At 45.0% G+C, this 20976-nt stretch overlaps 7 protein-coding genes across 7 annotated transcripts; 5 read left to right on the top strand and 2 right to left on the bottom strand.

The window, feature by feature from the left end:
- Positions 1 to 2068: 2068 nt before the first annotated feature.
- Positions 2069 to 2619, bottom strand: BT62DRAFT_917574 (uncharacterized protein; the record flags this gene model as incomplete). Its single annotated transcript, XM_043184050.1, has 4 exons — positions 2069 to 2135; positions 2174 to 2250; positions 2305 to 2485; positions 2612 to 2619. The coding sequence occupies 4 exons, from the start codon at positions 2617 to 2619 to the stop codon at positions 2069 to 2071; spliced, it is 333 nt and encodes a 110-aa protein (XP_043043540.1).
- A 3090-nt stretch (positions 2620 to 5709) lies between these two features.
- BT62DRAFT_621059 (NAD(P)-binding protein) lies at positions 5710 to 7284 on the top strand. The gene is made up of 8 exons (XM_043181633.1): positions 5710 to 5967; positions 6023 to 6108; positions 6157 to 6241; positions 6297 to 6614; positions 6666 to 6789; positions 6844 to 6860; positions 6914 to 7096; positions 7151 to 7284. Exons 1-8 carry the CDS (start codon positions 5881 to 5883, stop codon positions 7178 to 7180), a joined length of 930 nt encoding a protein of 309 aa, XP_043043539.1. The 5' UTR covers positions 5710 to 5880; the 3' UTR covers positions 7181 to 7284.
- Positions 7285 to 7304: 20 nt separating this feature from the next.
- Positions 7305 to 7910, top strand: BT62DRAFT_928826 (uncharacterized protein). The gene is made up of 2 exons (XM_043185584.1): positions 7305 to 7775; positions 7838 to 7910. The coding sequence occupies exon 1, from the start codon at positions 7389 to 7391 to the stop codon at positions 7767 to 7769; it is 381 nt and encodes a 126-aa protein (XP_043043538.1). The 5' UTR covers positions 7305 to 7388; the 3' UTR covers positions 7770 to 7775; positions 7838 to 7910.
- Positions 7911 to 10460: 2550 nt separating this feature from the next.
- BT62DRAFT_1050319 (uncharacterized protein) lies at positions 10461 to 10973 on the top strand (the record flags this gene model as incomplete). Its single annotated transcript, XM_043178516.1, has 3 exons — positions 10461 to 10573; positions 10657 to 10768; positions 10817 to 10973. 3 exons carry the CDS (start codon positions 10461 to 10463, stop codon positions 10919 to 10921), a joined length of 330 nt encoding a protein of 109 aa, XP_043043537.1. The 3' UTR covers positions 10922 to 10973.
- Positions 10974 to 11320: 347 nt separating this feature from the next.
- Positions 11321 to 12077, top strand: BT62DRAFT_1002371 (uncharacterized protein; the record flags this gene model as incomplete). The annotated part of the gene is made up of 6 exons (XM_043176843.1): positions 11321 to 11388; positions 11444 to 11456; positions 11510 to 11749; positions 11814 to 11828; positions 11876 to 11988; positions 12035 to 12077. 6 exons carry the CDS (start codon positions 11321 to 11323, stop codon positions 12075 to 12077), a joined length of 492 nt encoding a protein of 163 aa, XP_043043536.1.
- Positions 12078 to 13654: 1577 nt separating this feature from the next.
- On the top strand, positions 13655 to 15189 carry BT62DRAFT_963624 (Inosine/uridine-preferring nucleoside hydrolase). Its single transcript, XM_043188694.1, has 6 exons — positions 13655 to 13753; positions 13819 to 13890; positions 13952 to 14393; positions 14450 to 14470; positions 14531 to 14964; positions 15022 to 15189. Exons 1-6 carry the CDS (start codon positions 13712 to 13714, stop codon positions 15097 to 15099), a joined length of 1089 nt encoding a protein of 362 aa, XP_043043535.1. The 5' UTR covers positions 13655 to 13711; the 3' UTR covers positions 15100 to 15189.
- A 2542-nt stretch (positions 15190 to 17731) lies between these two features.
- BT62DRAFT_886253 (glycoside hydrolase family 29 protein) lies at positions 17732 to 20843 on the bottom strand (the record flags this gene model as incomplete). Its single annotated transcript, XM_043182873.1, has 15 exons — positions 17732 to 18025; positions 18085 to 18196; positions 18253 to 18448; positions 18500 to 18596; positions 18651 to 18831; positions 18881 to 19038; positions 19097 to 19207; positions 19262 to 19331; positions 19388 to 19453; positions 19508 to 19533; positions 19586 to 20168; positions 20218 to 20272; positions 20324 to 20378; positions 20432 to 20572; positions 20634 to 20843. 15 exons carry the CDS (start codon positions 20841 to 20843, stop codon positions 17732 to 17734), a joined length of 2355 nt encoding a protein of 784 aa, XP_043043534.1.
- Between the last annotated feature and the right edge of the window lie 133 nt (positions 20844 to 20976).

The following is a 20976-nucleotide window of genomic DNA, read 5'->3' as shown; positions in this document are numbered from 1 at the left end:
ACTCTGACTAAGCATAAATAAGGGTTAAGTCAAGGAAAAGATAGAAAAATCATAACATCCACTAACTCCCTTGACAACATGATAATATTCTTTTGTACTGGTAGTGATGAACAAGGGCAGTGAATACTATAGCATAGAAACACATAATAAGTAGAGATATATTTAACTCAACTCCAAACAGTATATAAGTAGTGTAGCTCTTGCTGTATATCCTCAGCTTCAAGTTAAAGTTTATTTTCACTATTCTATCTGAAGCTGATCTGTAATTGGCCTTGAGATATAACACCACACAAACACATGTAGTGAACTTAAGCATAACTATACAAACTCAATACAGCATCTATTTATCACATGTTTAGATCATGTGTTGCTTGAGCTTAATAGTCTCTACAGATCTGAAAATGTCATTTCACCTATTTCAGTGTGATCTCTTTCAGCTTTATATGAAAATGGCTTGATATGATGCTTGGCCTTTATGCAGGCTTTTCAATCTGTCTGAGGCTCAGCTGACTCATCTACATTCATTCTCTTGATCATTTTCTTCCTAAACAGTCTCTTTACTGATTCTATATGTAAATAACCCAATATTTTATATCACTTTAGCTATAATCAGACTGGTTTCATAGTATAGGCCTGGATTATTTCTGAGGCAATAATGTCAAGGCTATACAGCTTTGATATCTTATCTCTATGACTAACTGTCTTGCCATGTGATGAGATAATATCTATTCAGAACTCTTTGAATTTAAGTTTAAACCTGACATCTGTGATATGCTCTAGCAAGATAAGATTGAATAGTGCATCAGGATAGTGGATATACTCTTTTAGTGTGATTAGAGTGATCTTGTCTTCTTCAATCATTTTAATCTTAATAGTTTTTCTTTCCAAGCTCTTGGATTTGCCTACTCCAATAACTTCATGTCCTAGAGTCTCATCTTGATTTTCCAAGTCAGATAATTTTTCAGACTCTTAAGGAGGTTAATTCTGTACATAGACTGGCTATCCATGTGGTTCTACATATGTATATAAAATATGAGAGTGTGTGAAGTATATGATAATATAAGTAGTTCAGTGATGGCCAGAGCCTATAACCTGTTGAAAGTACAGAGGAGAGTAATGTACAAGGAATTAATCAGCCTCTTGAGAGAGAGACATTGTACTTATATACATCTTATACTACTTTGAGAGCTTTCAACAAATTACTATATAAGTTCTAATCATGATCCAAATCAGCTGCTGCTGATTGATGTAATATCTTTAAGTACATTCTCATACTCACTTAAGATTGCTATTCTAACATATCTCATCCTCAGAGAGCAATGAAAGACATTTGTCAATGATAATCTTCTAATCCTCTGGCTCAGAGAGAACTACAATGCAGAACATAGCAGGCATAATGAAGAATTGCACATTAGAAGTTGAATCCATGTCTTGAAAATCTTGGAACTAATATTTTTGTGGAGACAAGAACATAAAATGCCTGACAGCATTTAGTTAGAGCATAAAATACCTATGATATTATAAATACATCAGCCAGAATATTTAAGCCAACATCTGGTATCTAAAAGATTAGTTTCTATAATCAAAATGATAACCTCTTCTGTAGTAGGATTGATATCAAGGAGGCTGTTGAGATTTGGACTGTATTCAGAGCACATGCTTTTAAGACTTTTAGTCTTTGGGTTACAAACTCCTAAGGAGTTTCTCCATTGACTTCTCATATTTATACTAGACTACTCCTTTTCTAGTAGTTTCTATCTAATTCCTTCAATTTCTCTCAGATTCTTTTCTTACTCAGCATGCCAGATTGTCAGATTGCTTGTACTCTCTCACAGATTCCAACAGAGGCTGCAGATGCAAAGTCAGTTTTTATATCACATCTCTATGACACAGATCTTCTATACTAGTTTCTGTTTTTTGAGATGATATCCATGAGCAAATGTATGATTGTTGTCACATTCTTGTATTATCTATCATTGGTCTGCAGGTTCAATCCATAACTGAATAGATCCATCTCTTCACTGCTCTTCCATGCTCATAGCTGGGTTGCACTGAATGTCAAGTACTCTTATGTCTCAAAATCTGGTACAGCTCTGCATTCTGTCAGACATGTGATTAGCACTAACCAGTCAAGACTATAGAATAGAACTCACAGTTGTTCATAGTTACTCACCAGTCATTAGCTGGTGCATTGTTATAGAACTCTGAGGCAAATTCTAGCACTTTGTTGGGCCCACCAATGTCACACCACTATTCAAGAGATCAGATACCTCTTCTCTAAAGTAATAAAAGAGGCCCTCTCACTATGATCTCAGACTCATATATTGTTATCAATTTTAACATTTGAAGCAGCTGCAAATCAACAAGATAGTCATTAATCCCTAAACACCCAATGTACAGCTCAAGTTTAGATGAATTAAATGCATTGTGAGCAAGCCCTCTGAGCCACATGTTAAAACTGTACTTTGCATAGTCCAGATTGAACCTAAGTGTCAGTTTTAAGATAAAATATAAATAAATATAATGCAATTTACCACTCCAGCAAAGAAAGGTACATTTCTTGATGGAGATGAGGCTTCTCCATCTTTGATATTTTGAGCAATTCTCTCACCAAGTCATGTTTGGGCCCAAGTGCAACTAATGTCTAGTTTATTGTAGATATATCTCATAAAGCAAAGCCATCATGATATTTCTAATAACAAACCTTAGTATGAATCTGCACTAGAGCATCAATGATACAGAATTCATATAGTAACTAAGACAAAGTATTTAGCACTAGTGTCATCTATAATATCAAGCCATTCACTGGCATTAAATTTTGATACAGTAAAGTTGACTATAAAATCATCATAAATGATATTCTACCACAGAAGTTACTAAAATCCTCTGTGAGTAAAACCACAAGTCAGATCTACTTCTTTATATTTGTCCAAATGATACACTCATATGGAGTTGCTGAGACCAGAGTCCTTGTGCAAATACCAACTATATACATGAATTAATGAGTATCAGCAGATGATCATCATAAAAAAGAGTCTCACTCATACCACTCTGCATAGGAGGAGAGAGATGTGAATACTAGAACACTATACAGCCTCCAATGAATGCTGATAGCATTAATATTAGGATGCAGAAATCAGAGCAAAGACTAGAATACTGATGAGATTCTCTGGAATAGCATCATCAAGATGAGCAACTCTATTATACAGAGCACTTCAGCAGATAACTGCTATTCATTTCTCCTCTCTTTTCTTATTGTCTATTAGTCTGACTGAACTGCAGTCTTCTAGCAGAAGATAGACCAGCAATTCACACTCAATGAGAGCCTACATGACAATATGACATTCCACATGCAGATACCTATGATATCTTCTATCAGTGACTATTATACTATGGATATCCTTAATCCATTTGTCTCTGAGACAGGCACACTCACTGATGAATTAGTCATCTTAGGACAATATCACACTATCTAGATCACTCATCTGCTCATCATCTCTATATGCTGGCAATACACTGGTCAGATTAACTTTTTGTGGTCTTTAGAAAAAAAATAGCTCTCACAGGAGAATATAGATTTGTATGCTGAGATATTCAAAGAGTGGTTGAATATCTGTATTGGTGCATTGCAGATATAAGATGTTGAACAGTTTGGAATCATTGGATATGACATATGGAAATAATGAAATGTAGGTATGATTTGAATACTGTACTATAACATAGTGTCTCAGCAAATATTGTGCCAGTACAGTTGAAACTCTCCTAATCCATAAATCTTGATACCATAGATTTTGGGATCCACCAACCCTGTTCACAGGTAAATGGGTTCTGTAGCCCATATCTTTCAGTGAGAAATTCTGCTCTGCTAACCCATACACTGACAGAAACAACCCACCATATCATAAATAGTGGCTGGATAGTTATGCTGTTACTGCTATCAAAGAAAAATCATTATTAGAATCCAAGTCATATGATCACCAACAATCACATACTGCCAGAAAACTTATGGATATGAATGGAGAAGATGCTGATGCTGATCATGATCATTGTTGGATCCTCACCCTACTCATTATAATACAATGCAAGTTGTCATAACTATCTAAAAATTTGTTGACAGCATATATTACCCATTTGCTGACAATTGGAGGCTGTTTTGGCTTCTTTTGGGTGCAAGACTAGACTTGAAGAGACTAATGCACTAAAGGAGACTGAAATTACTGATTCCTTTACCCATGAATGACTGCTGTAGTATATTACAAGCTTAGAAACAATATACAAACATTTTGGGAGCCTCCAGATTTGACCTATAATGGCATCTCTCCACAGAGGCTTTATGATCATTATGGGTTAAGAGAGCTTTGACTGTAGCAGAAAATCAAGGAAGCAAGCATTGTCATGCTCAGAAGGATCAGACCGTGGCACGTGATCGGGCGTTGACCGTTCCTTCGTGACTGGGTGGCCACGAGACCGCGCCGTGCCGCTTTGTGTGCAGCCGTCAATACTGTGCTAGAAGTGCACTATGAAAAGCCTATACCCTAAGAATGAAGACTCAGACAGGATCACCGCGGTGGAGGTCTTGGTGAGCTCGCCTCTATTATTACTGCAGGGCAACTGATTTTAGTAGGCAAGACAGGACATTCAATTCCACGGGCCATGTCCCCACCAATATAGGACAATATAGGACGGAGAAGCAATCAAGGTCGATTAAATAACGACACCAGTCTTCCTCCGGCAAATAAACTTGTGCGCTGCCACACGGGTGTTGAAGTCATTCGCATTCTTTTGCGAGGCAGTCAACCCTTGCTCCTCTCCAGACGCAAGGCAAACGCGGAACCTAATAAATCCCACATGAAAGTCTTTGTTCAGGGATTGGGTCAGTGTCCTGTGTAGTGCCAAATGTGCAAAAATTCGTAGTATCAATGTTCCTTTTTCTACTGCCCAGAGTACAGACACTGAAAGAAGCATATAAGGGTGTTGTTAGCAACTAAAGTATTCACCAAATGTTACTCTACCCAGTCAACAACATCCGCCGCTTTAGCATCACGTACATCTCAGGATTTCAGTCACCCCCATCACATCCATCCTTGATGGTGAGCCTACGGAGAGCCTGCTCTAATGTTACTGCCCATTGTATGTTTCGTAGACACAGGTCCCGGACGTCACCAAGGTCCGGCGGGTAAAAGATACGAAGAAGAATGCACTTCGATGTCCGCAACCGTCTCCATCTGGAAGCCGTCATCGTCCCGGTGTGGAAGCCTAGAGAGCCGACTTGGACGGATTCCGTGGATTCTGCGGGACATATGGAACGTCAGTAGAGCTGACGGATTGTTCTGGTGAGTTTTGAAGCATGTTTACTTTAAGAAGAGAGAACTGAGACTTATGCCATCTCTACGTAGCTTCTCTACCTCGCCCATTGAAATAGGGCCTTTTGCTTTTCTAGAAGAGATGTCGACTGCTTACATGGACTGCTGGGTGTTTCCAATACGAAGCATTACGTACTGGCCAGCCGAAGAGACGGATAATGTGTACAGAAGGTAATGAATGCTGTCGCACACAGACGGTGGCTGGGAGCTGAACGTCGATCTCTGAGTAAACACACGATACTCACCAGCCTTTTCGAACATGGCTCAACTATCTATCTGGCGTGTCGCTTCACAGTACTTTTGCGATGGTCGGAAAACATCTAACGACAGTAATATCGCATGATCAGTCATCCCAGTGACAGACGAGCGAACACTGTGTCAGCGGCCCCGTGGTACATGTAGAAGCGCTGAGTCAATACCGGCTGACGACGCGCAAGCCTAGCCGCCAAATAACGTCAACACCCCCGCTGGATATAAAAGACTGATTCCTTACTGTGTTCTGTTCCCACTGCCCACCATGTCGACTCTCTCTCTAGATAATCTTCGTGCAGTCAACCTCTTCGACCTTCGCGGTACAGTCGTAGTTATCACTGGTGGAGGCTCCGTGAGTCGTTCTGTTAATCTTCGAGTATATCCGCTCATGCTTTGTCGTGCTGCAGGGAATTGGGCTAATGATTAGCTCAACGCTGATCGCGAACGGTGCCACTGTGTATATTGTCGGACCATCACAGGCCGATCTCGACCAGTAAGTCATCTCTGTGCAGATGGTTCAGCACCGAAGTAATGTTTGTAGAACTTGCGACAAGTTCAATGCCGCTGCTGCTAACATCCCCGGTGCCGGCACAATGTATGGAATTGAGGGAGACATCCGTTTAAAGGTATGTGTGTGTGTTAAGCAAGTTTTGATTGAAACGTTTGCTGACTCTGACTTAGTCAGAAGCCAAACGTCTGGCTGATGAAGTTGGGAAGCGAGAACGCCATGTTACAGCCCTCTTCAACAATGCTGGCATCCTTAAAGGCAGCTTTAAGCGTCCAACAGCTTCCACGGCATCTGCGTATGTCTCGAGTTTCTTCGATGATATCACTCAAGAATCTTTCAATGATACCCTCAATACGAACGCTGTCGGACCATACTGGCTGACGTTCGCCTTCTTGCCGTTGCTTGAAAAATGGAAATTGTCGGATGATCCGGCAACCAAGAAGTTCGGGCCGCAAATCATCATGACTAGTAGTATGAATGGATGGACGAAGGTTGTTCCTTTGTTTCAGTTACCGATTCCATCCTCATCGTTTGATACACAGGACTCGTCAACCGCTGGATTCTCATATCCATATATGTTCTCAAAAAGTGCCATTGGGCACGCTACTTCCTCTGTCGCTCATGAACTGCTGCCGCTGGGTATCAGAGTCAATGGAATTGCACCAGGCAAGTTTCTTTGTGTCCCATCGCTCGTTCTGTAATATTAAATCTGTTCTCCAGGCCTTTTCCCTAGTGCGGTACGGATTTATTACTTCCCGATGACTGCTGTACTTCCACTGATTGTCTTTAGATGTCTTTTCCCGGTGCTCCAATTGACGAGTCCGGAGTCGTGGTTGTTCCGCCGGATACTAAAATAGACTTTGAGGTTCCCGTCGAACAAGGATGGGGTAAACCGCGCGACGTTGGATCACTCGCGCTCTTCTTGCTCGCGAATTGGTATGTCACCGGAGAAACTGTATTGATCGATGGTGGTGTAAGTGGCTCGCGCCCTATGACTATGGTGCTGGCTGATCAGAAGTCTTTCTAGACGCTCTTGAAGCATCCGTCTTCTTATTGATCTGTGATTGGAGGATCTTTTTATCCGAGGGTGTAACGAATAGTGATAGAGCGATAGCGATAACGACATGTTCCTGAATATGATGACTACCCAATATGCGGACAACAGAGAAAAGTGTGTAATATTGACTTGGAAGGATCCTCTGAGTTGCGAACTGCAGGATATACGAAGCTTCTGAATTAATATTTAGATACAGACGGGGATTTCGATGTTCCGTCAACTGATGAAGGGAGAACAGCTGGGGAATCCCAACGCTCAATGTGTGAAATGTTACTCGGACAATCGAGTTAAGAGAGTCACGCGAGTAAGGATGAGATTCGCTGTGAAGAAGGGGCGCGAGGCCACTCGATTCCGGGATATCGAATGGTGTAGTTTGATAAGGGAAGGGTTCAACGGAACGCGGTTTATGTTTGTACCGATGTTTCTGTGTTCGCCGACGCTTCATGATACAGCAAATAATCAAGGCAAGGAAGAAGAGGCCAGCAGCCCCTCCGAGTATGCCGCACACGAGGGCAACCCCCGTCGCGTGTGGAAGCGACAGATCCGATTTTTCAGTTTCCCGGGGGCTAACGCGCACGGTTGGCATTGATAATCTCTGAATTTAAAGAACTAGTCTGTAAGCGTTAACGTTCCAACGATGCGATGGAAACGACGCACATGGAATGCAACTGTAGCTTGAAAGCAAAGAAAGGGGCATTCATCACTGGACTATGCGTTTTGTATACGGCACAGGTTCGTCCCAAGACTACGGTTAACCCCGGTGTTTATCATTTAATCTCGTTCCCATGTTTCAGTTCCTCTCTATGATCACTGGTTTCCATTCAGTTCAATCTTTGGGACCAATCTGTTTTCCACATTTGTAGAACATCGCTTGCATCTTTGTGCTTCGGAGTCTTCATACCCAAATGTTGCCCAAATGCAACACCTAGGAAAGGCGATGTCCGTGTGGCAATACAGGCGTGGCTGAGACATAATCAAAGTTGCATCAAACGCAGCGGAGCCTAAGGTTAAGTACAGCATTAGCGTCGGTCTTGGTTATCGTATTGCTCGTTGCCAATGTCCTGGAGGCTGGTCGAAAGAAAGAGATGCAAACGTTCGGGCCGTGAACGCGTCTCAACAAGGAAGGGCACGGGGAATAATGTTTTCCCACGATGCCAGCAAGAAAACGACGATTCGGTTCCTTATGCTTCCTCTTATCCGCCCCAAAATATCTAGATGGGCTATTTATTTGAACTTCAAGGAGCTGCAAGTGATCCAAAAAGCTGAGGCTCGCAGCTAGGAACGATGAATACCCATTCTCCTTCTACTTAGCTTGGATCAACACCAACTTCCAAGCCATAACGGAACCGTGTCACATCGACTTCGAATCTAAGGAAGATGATCAATAGCTCACCTGAACGTCTCAAAGCACAAGGATGTGAATAATGTGTTAGGTTCCCTGGCGTTGTCCTTTATAAACGGATCTATTATCCCAGCTTGGCATCATGCTATGTCTTCTTCGCGATGTTACTTCTCTTCGGTACTGTGTTTTCTAAAGTTTTGACTCTTCCGAGCTACCCGTTGAGCTTCGTTTGCTGTTCAACAATAAAATCGTTTCTTCTGATACTTGGCGGTGTTTGATGGCAGGGGCTCGTGTTTTGATTACCAATCCCCCCCCCAGGCCAGTACGGCGAAATCGTAGGTCTTTGAGCCCCGACCGACGTCTAGAGATTCATTCTCTTCTCGTATGATCTGCCAGGCTCCTGGGGCTCAAGTAATGACAGTCTCATCACGGACAATCAAGTGATCAATCTTTCAGAACCGACTTTCACATAAGAACTGCATTTGGTTTACGCGGGTGGTGAATACTCATTATCTCAGTTCCTTGATCAATCTCGCGATATTTCCCTGGAACTCGAATTCGTGGGCAAGGGCGCAACTTCTTTCTTACATTTACAGACAACTCAATAAGTACAGCACGGATGTTATGTATTCTTACGCGCTGTATCTTTTGAAACCTTCAGTCCATGCTCTATATTGTTGGCGATGACCCAGAGATCAAACAGTTTTGGCGGGCCATATTATTTCCAAAAAGGTATAGAAAAGAACCGAAGTTCAAGCCACATTTTTCAAAGGTCAAGCCCGGTCTCATCGGAGCACGCTCTTCAAAGTATTACCCTGCCATCGATTAACACAGCATACAGATTGCATCTGCTCGCCATGTCCATCTCTCCATCAATAGTTCCTTCTCCTGATGTGGTGGATGTAAAACTGACATTATCTATCCGACGAGCAACTTTTTTTTTCTGCGGACCACAGGGACATCCCTCAAAGCCAGGCACTACATATGTGTTAGCGGTTCTAGTCTCAAAACGCTCTATTCTGGCGTCGTCCATCGACTGGTCCCCAGGGATTGTTTCTGTGAACGTCTTTATATTGGGTGCACAGGACGGTGGATCCGCGAAACATTAACATTAGAGACTCCCATGCTCGTATGATTGGTGTATCTTCGGGCTGGCCGTCAATACCATTGGTCGAGCACTGGACTGCAGATACACATGTTCACGCATGAAACCCCGACGTGGGCGAGGAGTATCTGGTGCTACATGACACTGAACCTAAAGCAGTGGAACTGAGCTAAGTATGCTATCTTGTGATTCTGCGACATTCATTTCAAGATATTGGCTAATGAATAGTGGGTAGCATTCACTGTAATATCCACAGTGCTCCTGCTTTGGTAGGAGTACATTCAAGGAGTGGTGGTGTTTATGTTAATTTGAAACGTTAGGCTACTCTATCTAATTACTATCTAATTATGCAGAATCATACGGGTAAGCCAAGTTCCTCTACAACCCTTACCATCGCTGGAAGATAAACCAGCTGGTTCCTCCAGACTGATCCCAGAGGGAATCACCCAATGCGGAGCCATCATTTAGTAACTTACGGGACCGTAAGTATTATACCGTCATATAGCGGTACCTCGTGGCTTTACCCTAAATACTTTGTTCTGGTCACAGTCAGTACCATATCTCATTGCCGAACTTCTTGACACCGCCAAGAAGGAGAGACCATATATGTACCGGGGTACCTATTATTCACTACCTAAATGACTGTATGGTGTAGTGGTGTGACATCAGAGGTCTAAACGGGTCCCTTGAACTCATTGCCGAATTTTATAAAAACGCGTTCGCATAAGGTCGGCAAATCGCAATCAATAACGGTAAGTATATGTATCAAGTATGTCTATTCTTGGTGTTGAGAACCCGGGTTGTCAGGCTCTGCTGCCACGCCTGATTTTGACATGACTACAATTGGTGCCGTTCAGACCAAAAATTGGGAGGCCAGCAAGGTGGGTGGGTCCTCAAGCTATGGTCTTAATCTTGCTGCCAACCCTAGCTCGTACAAGAATGCCACGTATATCGTTCATATTCTGGTTGATAGCGTCAAGGAACGACAACTTGTCAATGATTTCTTGAGACGAGATTTCGTGGACTTAGCTTAACCTTCTTTATGTCGACGGCGGAAGGAGAAATCATCGCTCCGACGCAAAGGAGCCTTCTGCGCACGGGAGAACGGCTGAAATATGCCGGGAAATGTGTATTTGCCACAGTGAGTCTTTTGCATCCCTTGTTCTCAGTCGTTGACACAACTCTGCAGAATTACTGGTTTACCAGACATCTACACGTCGTCTCGACGGGATCAACATCGGCACGGTTTATAGCTACTCCAAACATCTTTTGTGTCACTGCCATCTCTTTGTGACTCCTACCAAATGCGAGCTAGTTGGCAATCACGACTGCTAACTGTTTCTGAGGATGAAATATATCTCATGAACCCTTCCAGTTCTTTTGGTCTTTTGTTAATAAAGCTACAGGTAAATTTATTTAAAGCAGACTTAGAGGATATACAGCATGCATGGGCCTTCCAGGTGCAATTTAGAGCAAATATTGAAAAATGAATGATTTATTTTGGTTTTATTGTGATTTACGGTACTTACTGCTCGGCCGTCCGTCGGCTTTCGCGTCGGGTCCTGCCGTAATCGGAAATTATTCTTCTCCTACCATCACGTTCGACGCGAGGTGCGTCTTCACTTGTGGTACGTTGGCATCCTACACAAGCCATTCGTAAATATTACATGGCATCTTGTAAGAATTAATTACGATGTCGACGCGTTCTGCCCCGAATAAACGACGCGAGACCAGGGCGGCGACCACGGTGCTCGCCAGAAGGTCATTCGAGGAGGGAGAAAAGGAGCGCTAAAAGGCTTGATTGATATGTCACCAGATATTTACTGGAGGTGTGCCATTGAGCTTTTTTTGATTAGGACCCTTATGCTAACCTGTTCTCTAGATATTCGGACATTTGCTTCCCTATGACATTCTCCGCCTGGCGCGATCAACCCGGAATTTCAGAAGACTCATTATGCACCCTTCATCGCTCTCCTGTTGGGGAGCATCCCTCGCCAATGTTCTCGATTTGCCGGATCCATTTCCTGGCATGACCGAACCGGCTTGGGTGAACCTAGTTTTTAATCCACAGTGCCACGTATATCTTCCTCGTTTGCTCCATGATTCGAACGCTCAATTCACCGTTAGTTGTTTGCGCGAGTAGTCTATATTATCGAGTGGTGCTTTCGAAAGCGTTTGTGTAACAGATGTTGGCACAAACAGTACGTACATAAGTCGTAGTGATGCTCGACTTCTGACCACCACGCAGTGTCATAACCATCTCGCATTGAATCATGGATGTGGATGCACCTTGACACAAATGGAAGGATATGCTGGTGAGCGTCATGCTGGCCGGTATGCTTCCGTTGCAGATCGACAAAAGTAAGCTCCCGATAGTCCCCACGAAACTTAGGCTGACTTGCACTAGAGCCACCAGACGCAAACATATTCTTCGGCAGGATTTTTCATGACCTTGCTAATCAGTTCGAGTTTATCGACAATCCGCAAGAGAAAGAATTATTCAAATCACGACAGTCGGCGATGGCAAGAGACATAGAACAAGTAAGGTGTATTCCAATTTGTTCAAGGATAGCGAACGTTGTGTTCATCGTGTTATAAACTAGCGCGCAGAGAATGTCTTGTTTGGACCAAATGTTACACCATTGACCAGCAGATCCTAAAGATCAGCCAGACGTGAGTTCTGTGTCTTTTAGCCCCCTCCTCGATGCTAATTATTGTACAACAAGTGTCCACAACAAACTCGTAGACCTTGGCTAGACTCAAGAGCTAGTGTTTCTGCAGCGGCAGAAAGACTACGACTCGTTGTCGAAATATCTGTTACGTTGGACTTCGATAGTCATCTCAAAATATAATCGATACCGATAACGCTTCGAAAGGTGTACATAGCTGAGTTATTGGAAGCTTAAATATATTTATACACTTTTTATTTAAAGGTGCGGTGGCTCTAGTCTACTCCACCAATAGCAGGAACCCTGATATTCACGCAACCTTCTGATGAGTGTACCTTGTTGACGCGCCTTTTGAGTCCGAGCAGGTACCATCCAGACAATTATGTAGGTAACGGCGCCTAAGATCCCATTGGCTTCCTTAATATATAAGGGTCCTACACCTGAAGAAATCTCCGGTAGAATCACTAGCCAGTGACCTGGGACATGGGTCACGATCTCATGTACGATTGGTACATAAAATTGACGATGGGTTCGAGGGATTCAATAACTGGGTCATATGTCTTCAATCTCTCGGTACTATCTGCTTCCTATGTCATTGGACCAGGTTCAATACCACGGCGTACTTCGATCGCGTCACCTCAAGATGTAATCGATACGGATAACACTTCTAGTCAGAGCAAAGGTACCCAGCTGATCTTTTGGCGCTGAAATCTTTCAGTACGTCTTCTATCTGAGCTGCTTCTATCGCAGTAGTTAGTCGGACAATATCCACTAATCGTGTTACGTTTTCGCATCGACTAGCTAGCAGCTTGAGCCTCATTCCACGACACGAGTCATAACCTTGATAGCGCTATGTGCCGTGGCGCTTCCAAATGGCTATTGGACGGTCGTACCTAGTCGAGAGACAGGGTTCAAGGATTATTCATGAGATGGAGGGAGAACTACATACACGACAGAGGTATTAAGAGACGCTCTGCATCATTAGCATATTTTTCCCTATTTTTTAACAAATTGGACTTCGTTTACTGTTCAACAATAAAATCGTTTCTTCTGATACCTTGGCGGTTTTTGATGGCACGGGCTCGTGTTTTGATAACCAATCCTCCCCCCTACATGATCAATCTTTCAGAACCGACTATCTTAGCTTTCCATCATGCTATGTCTTCCTCGCGAAGTTACTTCTCTTCGGTACTGTGCTTTCTAAAGATTCGACTCTTCCCCAGATAATCCAACTTGGGCGCGCCTGTCCGGACGACAAATATAGGACAAATCCGATAAATGTTATCAACCTTTGAGCCTGCCCTAAATCTAGCACGTGCTGCGAACGCGAAAACTATAGATAAAGCTTGGGCTTTAGCCTCAGGTTCAACTGAACCCCCCACTCTCTCCTACTAGTACAACCAGCTACCAGGACAATGGTCAATTACAGGAAGAAAGTATGGCTCGACGTCGATCCGGTGAGTTCCGGTCCCCCCCTCAAATTCACCCGCCGTTACCACGATTACTCAATTACCCCTGAAAGGGTCACGATGATGCAATTGCCATCCTCCTCGCCCTTCAGAGTCCTCAAATTGAATTACTAGGGATCTCTACGGTACGTTTGTTCGGATAGTCATCGTTCGAGGTTTAGATGCTGATAATTCGAATTTTTCCAGACTCACGGAAATGCCCCGAGCGATCTGACCGCCATCAACGCTGCAAGGTGTTTGTTGGCGTTCGGCGCGAGGCCTGATATTCGTGTGTACCCGGGCGCGCCCAAGCCCCTCCTGAAGTCTGTGCAGCATGATGCAGAGATCCACGGTCCCGATGGCTTGGGAGGCGTCGTGGGATTAGCATCTGGGACCGACCCTGCCGTCCTCTCTTTGATAGCCAAGAATCCCGATGGTTCTGTCGCTCGGGCCCTCGAGGGTATTTCCCAAGCCGTCAAGAAGGTGTGGATCGAAGGGTCCGGCTTGGAGAAAGTCATCATCATCTCGAGCGGTCCCATGACCAACATCGCGAACTTCATCTCGGTGTATCACGACTTGTTGGACGCCGTCGAGGAATTCGTGTTCATGGGTGGAGGTGTCGGTCTCGGAAATCGCGCGGCTGTTGCTGGTAAGTATGATTTTTATTTGATCATTACACAATGGTGTTTCTAACGGGTGGGATAGAATATAACGTCATGTGCGACCGTAAGCGTCTTTCAATTCGACGCGTCTATTTTATCTGACGTTTTTTTTAATTTCATGTAGCTCACGCAGCTCAGATCGTTCTGAACGCGCCCATCCGTACAGTCATGATCCCTATCAACGTCACCCACACGGTCATCGCGACCAAGGATATTATAAGCAAGCTCCTATCGCCTGCGGCTGCCGTAGGGCCGGACTCGCCGTTGCCTAAGCCTGCGACAAACCTCCGGTACACCCTTTCGACTCTTATTGGATATTTTGCAGAGTCATACAAGTCGACGTTCGGCTTTCTGGACGGTCCCCCGATGCACGACGCGCTGACGATTGCGTATGCCGCCCATCCCGAGCTCTTCACTGCATCTCGATTCCGAGTTGATGTCGAGCTCACGGGCGCACATTCTAGTGGACAGACCATTGTCGATACGTGGAAATACCAAAAGACTGATGATTCATGGGGCGCGACAGGGAAAAATTGTTTGGTCGCTGAGACAGTCAACGTGAGTGGTTTAAAATTTCCCCAAAACCAGAGTACTGACCACATTTTCCCTGCATAGGTGGATGGATTTTTCAACATGTTCTTGGACTGTGTTGCTCGGTGCGACGAGGTCTCGCCTTTGAACCTCAAAGTTTGAAGATATAACGTGAAAGATGTACATCAGGGAAAGTAAGGAAGAGAAGTCGAAATACATGTACTACTACTACTTGAAAGCGTTGCATGACCCGACCGAACTTGATGTGAACCAAGCTTGCCATTTGACTGATCGTAGTGCGTGAAGCCATTACAATTTACCCTACAGTCGGACTGCGCCTACATCAAAACTCGGTATGGACGAAAATTGAACCTACAATCGTTGAACTCCTTCAGGGTGTACGACCTCGATGGCTACATGAGTCTCTGACTCGTGCACGAAAGAATGTCGATCTTTCAATCTTACGCAACTACAAGAGAACAAATATATACCCTTCTCGGACTCTATGCCTGAGTATCCTGTTTACTTCGAGTTTCCAGAGGTCAAAGGTAATCATCTCGCTCCCGAAGAGACCGTTGACCATACCAGTTTGAACACATCCTGCCTCAGGTACATGAGGAACTATATGCCCTAATGAACGATTCAGATCCGACATCGACCATCGACAAGCGGAAGGTTCTATATCTCGCTACTACGATATTCACTTGGGAAATCTGCATACACTCACGACCCTTCAGATTCTAACCGTGATCTTATGATTGTCAACGGATTTGGGATTATGACTTATCCAGGGGTGCCGTCTCATAAATGCGTTACTAGAGGTGAGGCCGACCCTGCAGATATACCGGCACCGGAAGAGAAAGCGCTTGCATCATCTTCTTTTGGAGTTCTCACACCCTACGGATCGTTCCACGGTATGCGGGGATCGCCGAAGATATAATCGTTGCCCACAGGAAAGAACGCCAAAACAACGAGTGTAGTAGAGATCAGCTGCAGCTTTATTTCTTTTGCATATCTGGAATTCATCCATGTAAATGGCACCTTGATTCTTCGACGGAGGGTTCCCCAGTTTCTCGACATAGCCAGGTACGCAGTTTCGGGACGGAGAATCTCCAAAAGGCACGCCATCGATGATCCTGCGGAGATTCACAGCGATTACATCCGTGGCTTTGGGGCACCGCCACCAGATAGTAGACACGGAGGTTTTATACCGTTCCTCTTAACGCAGCGTGAGTCAAGCAGAAGTATTCTATAAAGCGGGGTGTGGCTTTTTACGCGTAACCGATAGTTACAGTAGAAATAATACCGTAGATAGCTTCGTTATGCCACCCTTAATTACCCGCCTCAATTAAAACAACACATTCTTTTCCCTGAATCTGTCGTACAAAAACACCCTAACATTGTCGTCTGCCAAAATGTCACTGCATTCTAGAGCCAGGTAAATGTCCCCCAATAATATCTTCTCGCCAAGCCACGATTTTCTCTGCAGACAGCAGTATCCGCCCACCACTTTGGAAATATACGCCATGTCAAATTCAAACGCACTGAACTCCAACAGCGACATCCTTGGTAATCTTTTTATCCATAACCTCGTGTCGTACAGTCTGCATGCTTTGCTTCCCTTGTAGAGTCTAGCATGACCGGCGTTTCCGGATAGAATTGTACATCATGGTCCTGGTAATAACGACTTCTTTGTCCCACTTGACTCCCGACGCCGTGGAGCTTTTTCATACAGCCAAGCTAGCATCCCTACGGGAGAATCCAGCAAGCCATAAGAAACGGTTTGCGGCTTGGTCCCCTGAATGAGCGTATAGCCCCACCTCCGATTGGAACCACTGTTTGCATTCGATCCGTCCGCCTTTTCTCGCTCGGCGTCAGCCATCCGAGCATGAGCCAGAGTAAGATGAGAGGGTACTACAGGGGGGACGGGGGGAAGGCTTGGATAAAGTTGGTGTGGATACCTATGCACGACTGTGGGAATTGAAGAGCAAGCGAGCGAATGAATAACTGACGCACCCCAGTCCCCGCCTTGGGCGACGAAGTGGGGATACCTACCCTAAGACATCCATCAACTTTTTGAACATAGACGCGATGCGGGCCACAGAGAATCCAAGAGCCTCAAGAAATTGTGAGCCAATTAGTGCAAGCAAAGTAAATGGGTGCTCTTACTCTCGGTGGGAAAACGCGAAGCCCGGAATACTGGATACTGGGTGCGACTACATGGAAAAATGCTTGTTGTTCGGGATCATCTGGCTCTGTTAGAAGCTTGAGGATGCCTTCCACCTAGTACGCACAGAGACACGAGAACGAGAATGGTAATATACACCAAGAAGTTGCACATACTTCCAAGAAACTACCCGGCCAGCCATGCACAAAGGTAAGAGGTATGGCGTTTGGACGAGTACTTCAGTGGTGCACAAAATGCAGGTCAATTGTCTAGCCAGCCTCTTCCAGTTCGACCGTGAACATGTTGATTGTAGAATTCAGCCTCTTTTCCACTCTTCGCCAATCATATGAACTCTTCCAATATTCAACCAGGTCCTTTACGACCATCACTAGGCGCCCGTTCCGTGATCCCATCCCTTGCCTTGAGGATGAGATATGTCCGGAATAATGTAAGGGGTTTGTACCCTTTGCACCATCCATTGATGGTCATCAGGAAGAAACAAAGTAAAGAGTTCAGGATCGTAAGCAAGCGTCGCTGAGAGGCAAGACCAGCATTTCCCCACGCAAGACATCATGAAGAAAAAAGTTGCCATTTAGCTTGTAACAAGCACGAAAGGAATACAAAATATCACTCCACTTTATAGCGTACTTCAAACGCCCATGCATACTCGAAAATTTCCATATTTACTACGTCAATCGTCAACTGTCCACTTGCCCCGTCCATTGACCACGCCACAGCGATATCTGAATCCGGTCCCAAAAGAACCATCTCGTCCCCAGGGAGCAACGGAAGACGTTTCTCGATGACAATCTTCCCGTCCTCTGGCTGAGAGAGAACCACGATGCAGAACGTGCCAGGTGTAGTCAAGAATCGCACATCAGGACTCGAACCCGTGTCTTGGGAACCTTGGAACCAAAATTTCTGTGGGAGCAAGAACATTAAATGCCTGACAGCATTTAGTTAGAGCTCAGAATACCTACGGTATCATAAACGCATCGGCCGGAATATTTAAGCCAACGTCCGGTATCCAAAAGGTTGGTTTGCATGATCGGGATGATCTCGCCTTCCGCGGTAGGTCCGATATCAAGGAGGCTGCGGACGCAAGGTCAATCTTAACATCACATCTCTATGACACGGATCTTCCATACTAGTTCCCGTTTTTTGAGATGATATCCACGAGCGAATGTATGATCGTCGTCGCGTTCTTGTATTGGCTATCATTGGTCTGCAGGTTCAATCCATAACTGAAGGGGTCCATCCCTTCGCTGCTCTCCCATGCTCGTGGCTGGATCGCGCTAAACGTCGAGTACTCTGGTGTCTCAAAATCCGGTACAGCCCCGCATCCTGTCAGATGCGCGGTTAGCACTAACCAGCCCACTACGGAATAGAACCCACGGTTGTTCATAGTTACTTGCCGGTCATTAGCCAGCGCGTTGTTATAGAACTCTGAGGCAAATTCTAGCGCTTTGTTGGGCCCACCAATGTCGCACCACTATTCAAGAGATCAGACACCTCTTCTCTGAAGTAATAAAAGAGGCCCTCTCACCATGATCTCAGACTCGTACGTCGTTACCAGTTCCAACATTTGAGGCAGCTGCAAATCAACAAGATAGTCATTAATCTCTAAACGCCCGGTGTACGGCTCAAGTTCAGACGAATTAAACGCATTGTGAGCAAGCCCTCCGGGCCACATATCAAAACCGTACTTTGCGTAGTCCGGATTGAACCTAGATGTCGGTTTTAAGATGAAATAAAAATGAATGTAATGCAACCCACCACTCCGGCAAAGAAAGGTACGTTCCTCGATGGAGATGAGGTTTCTCCGCCTTTGACGTTTCGAGCAATTCTCTCACCAAGTCGCGTTTGGGCCCAAGTGCGACTGACGTCCGGTTCGTCGTAGATGTATCCCATAAGGCGAAGCCGTCATGATGTTTCTAATAACAAATCTTAGTATGAATGCGCACTAGAGCATCAGCGATACAGGATTCATACAGTGACCAAGACGAAGTATTTGGCACCAGCGTCATCTATAAGATCGAGCCATTCACTGGCGTTGAATTTTGATGCAGTAAAGTTGACCATGAAATCATCATAAACGATATCCTATCGCAGGAGTTAGTAAAATGCTCTGCGAGTAAAACCACAAGTCGGATCTACTTCTCCGTATTTGTCCAAATGATACACCCATGTGGGGTTGCTGGGACCAGGGTCCTTGTGCAAGTACCAACTACGTACACGAATTAATGAGTATCAACAAACGGTCATCATGAAAAAGAGTCTTACTCATACCACTCCGCATAGGAGGAGGGAGGTGCGAATGCCGGAACACTATACAACCCCCAATGAATGCTGATAGCATTGATATTAGGATGCGCGAATCAGAGCGAAGACTAGAATACTCACAAGATACCGAACTTTGCTCGATTCCACTATCCCATGCTGGTTAATACACAAAACGTCTTCCGAAGCAAATTCGCTTACCCAGGATGGTGTTTCATGAGTCCTTAAAATGTCAGCGTCTGGAGTCCAATATTCAACCAACGGGATTGTGAGCCATCCCGAAGAAGTCCCCACAATATCGCCATTTGGATCCTCGATCGTAACAGCAGCACTCCCATCTGCACGACTTCCCGACACCAAAACTTCGACTGTGACCTGATCGCCTGGCACCAGTCGATTGACAATACCTGGAACTAATGTTTCGACGCCAGAACCAGACACGGAAACCACATGCTTCGAAAGAAGAGATGTCTCCGCAGACAAAAGACGCGTCGGGAGCATATTCGCTACCGTGACCTCCACAACTTGGGCACGGGTGCCGTTTACGGCTTCCCAAAGGGTGGTGAACCGAGCTCTTCGTATGGCCAACGCGGGCTCTGAGGCCTCTGCAGGAGTCACTGAAGGCGAGATGGCCATCGCGAAAATGTGCGCTCTGTTGTCGTCTGCAATGCTTGGAAACGTGATGCTGGTCACGGCGAGTTCTGACGGTGTCGCAGTGGACCACTGGAAGATGTCTGTCATGTTTTCGTTCTTCAGCGCTCCCCCAGACTCGTAGTGGTATGGTCTGATGACAATATCAGACGAGAACCATATGCAAAAGAGAAGCTTCCTACGTGTGGATGACGCCATTATTGATGACCGGCCACTTCCACCAGTTCCACGTAATAACTGTAGTGTCTTTGGGGTTAGCCAATCCATACGCACAAGAGGAGAACCTACGTTCAACGTCTTGCGTAGAGTTGTCAGTGAATGTAAGCGTGAAGACGCTTCCAAACTCAGTTGTTCCTGACCCAGGGGAGATCAGTGCCCGACAGCAATTTGATGAACGAATACAGGACTACCTGAATCGGCGTCACCTGCAAAGAGAAAGTGGAGCTCATGAAGGAACGTAGGTTCATCCAAGTACAGGATTTGTCCATCGGCTATGACGTTGTCGTTGGATGTACCCCATTCCGAAGGAAGCGCATACTATGATTCAAGCCATTAATACGAATTTGGGTCATGCAAGGGTCAAGGACATGAAACCCACCTCGATGTTGTCATACACCCATGGACCCGTCGGCAAAAAGCCACTATCAAACGACGCCCCCTTTCCATCAAAATCGGCCGAGCCATTGGGTGAAGCGGCCGTGTTGTCAAACAGCAGATGCAAGTCCAAGCCGACGACCGGGTAACTGGGTAAAGCAGAAGAAAACTTGAAAATCGCAATAAGCGTTGTCCAGACGACGAGAACGTTCATCTTGTGGGACTGGGGGTCAGTTACTGGTGTCGCTGCACTTGGTTTGAAATGACATACGCGAATAACACCGATGCCATCATTGAGAAGGAGAAGAACCTCAGGTGCTGGTACAGCTGACCATGAACAGAGAGTC

This window comes from Guyanagaster necrorhizus (genome assembly GCF_019112545.1).
Source record: "Guyanagaster necrorhizus MCA 3950 unplaced genomic scaffold BT62scaffold_5, whole genome shotgun sequence".
Taxonomy (NCBI): Eukaryota; Fungi; Basidiomycota; class Agaricomycetes; order Agaricales; family Physalacriaceae; genus Guyanagaster; species Guyanagaster necrorhizus.
Note: the sequence above shows the minus strand (reverse complement) of the source record. Positions and strands in the feature narration are given on the sequence as shown.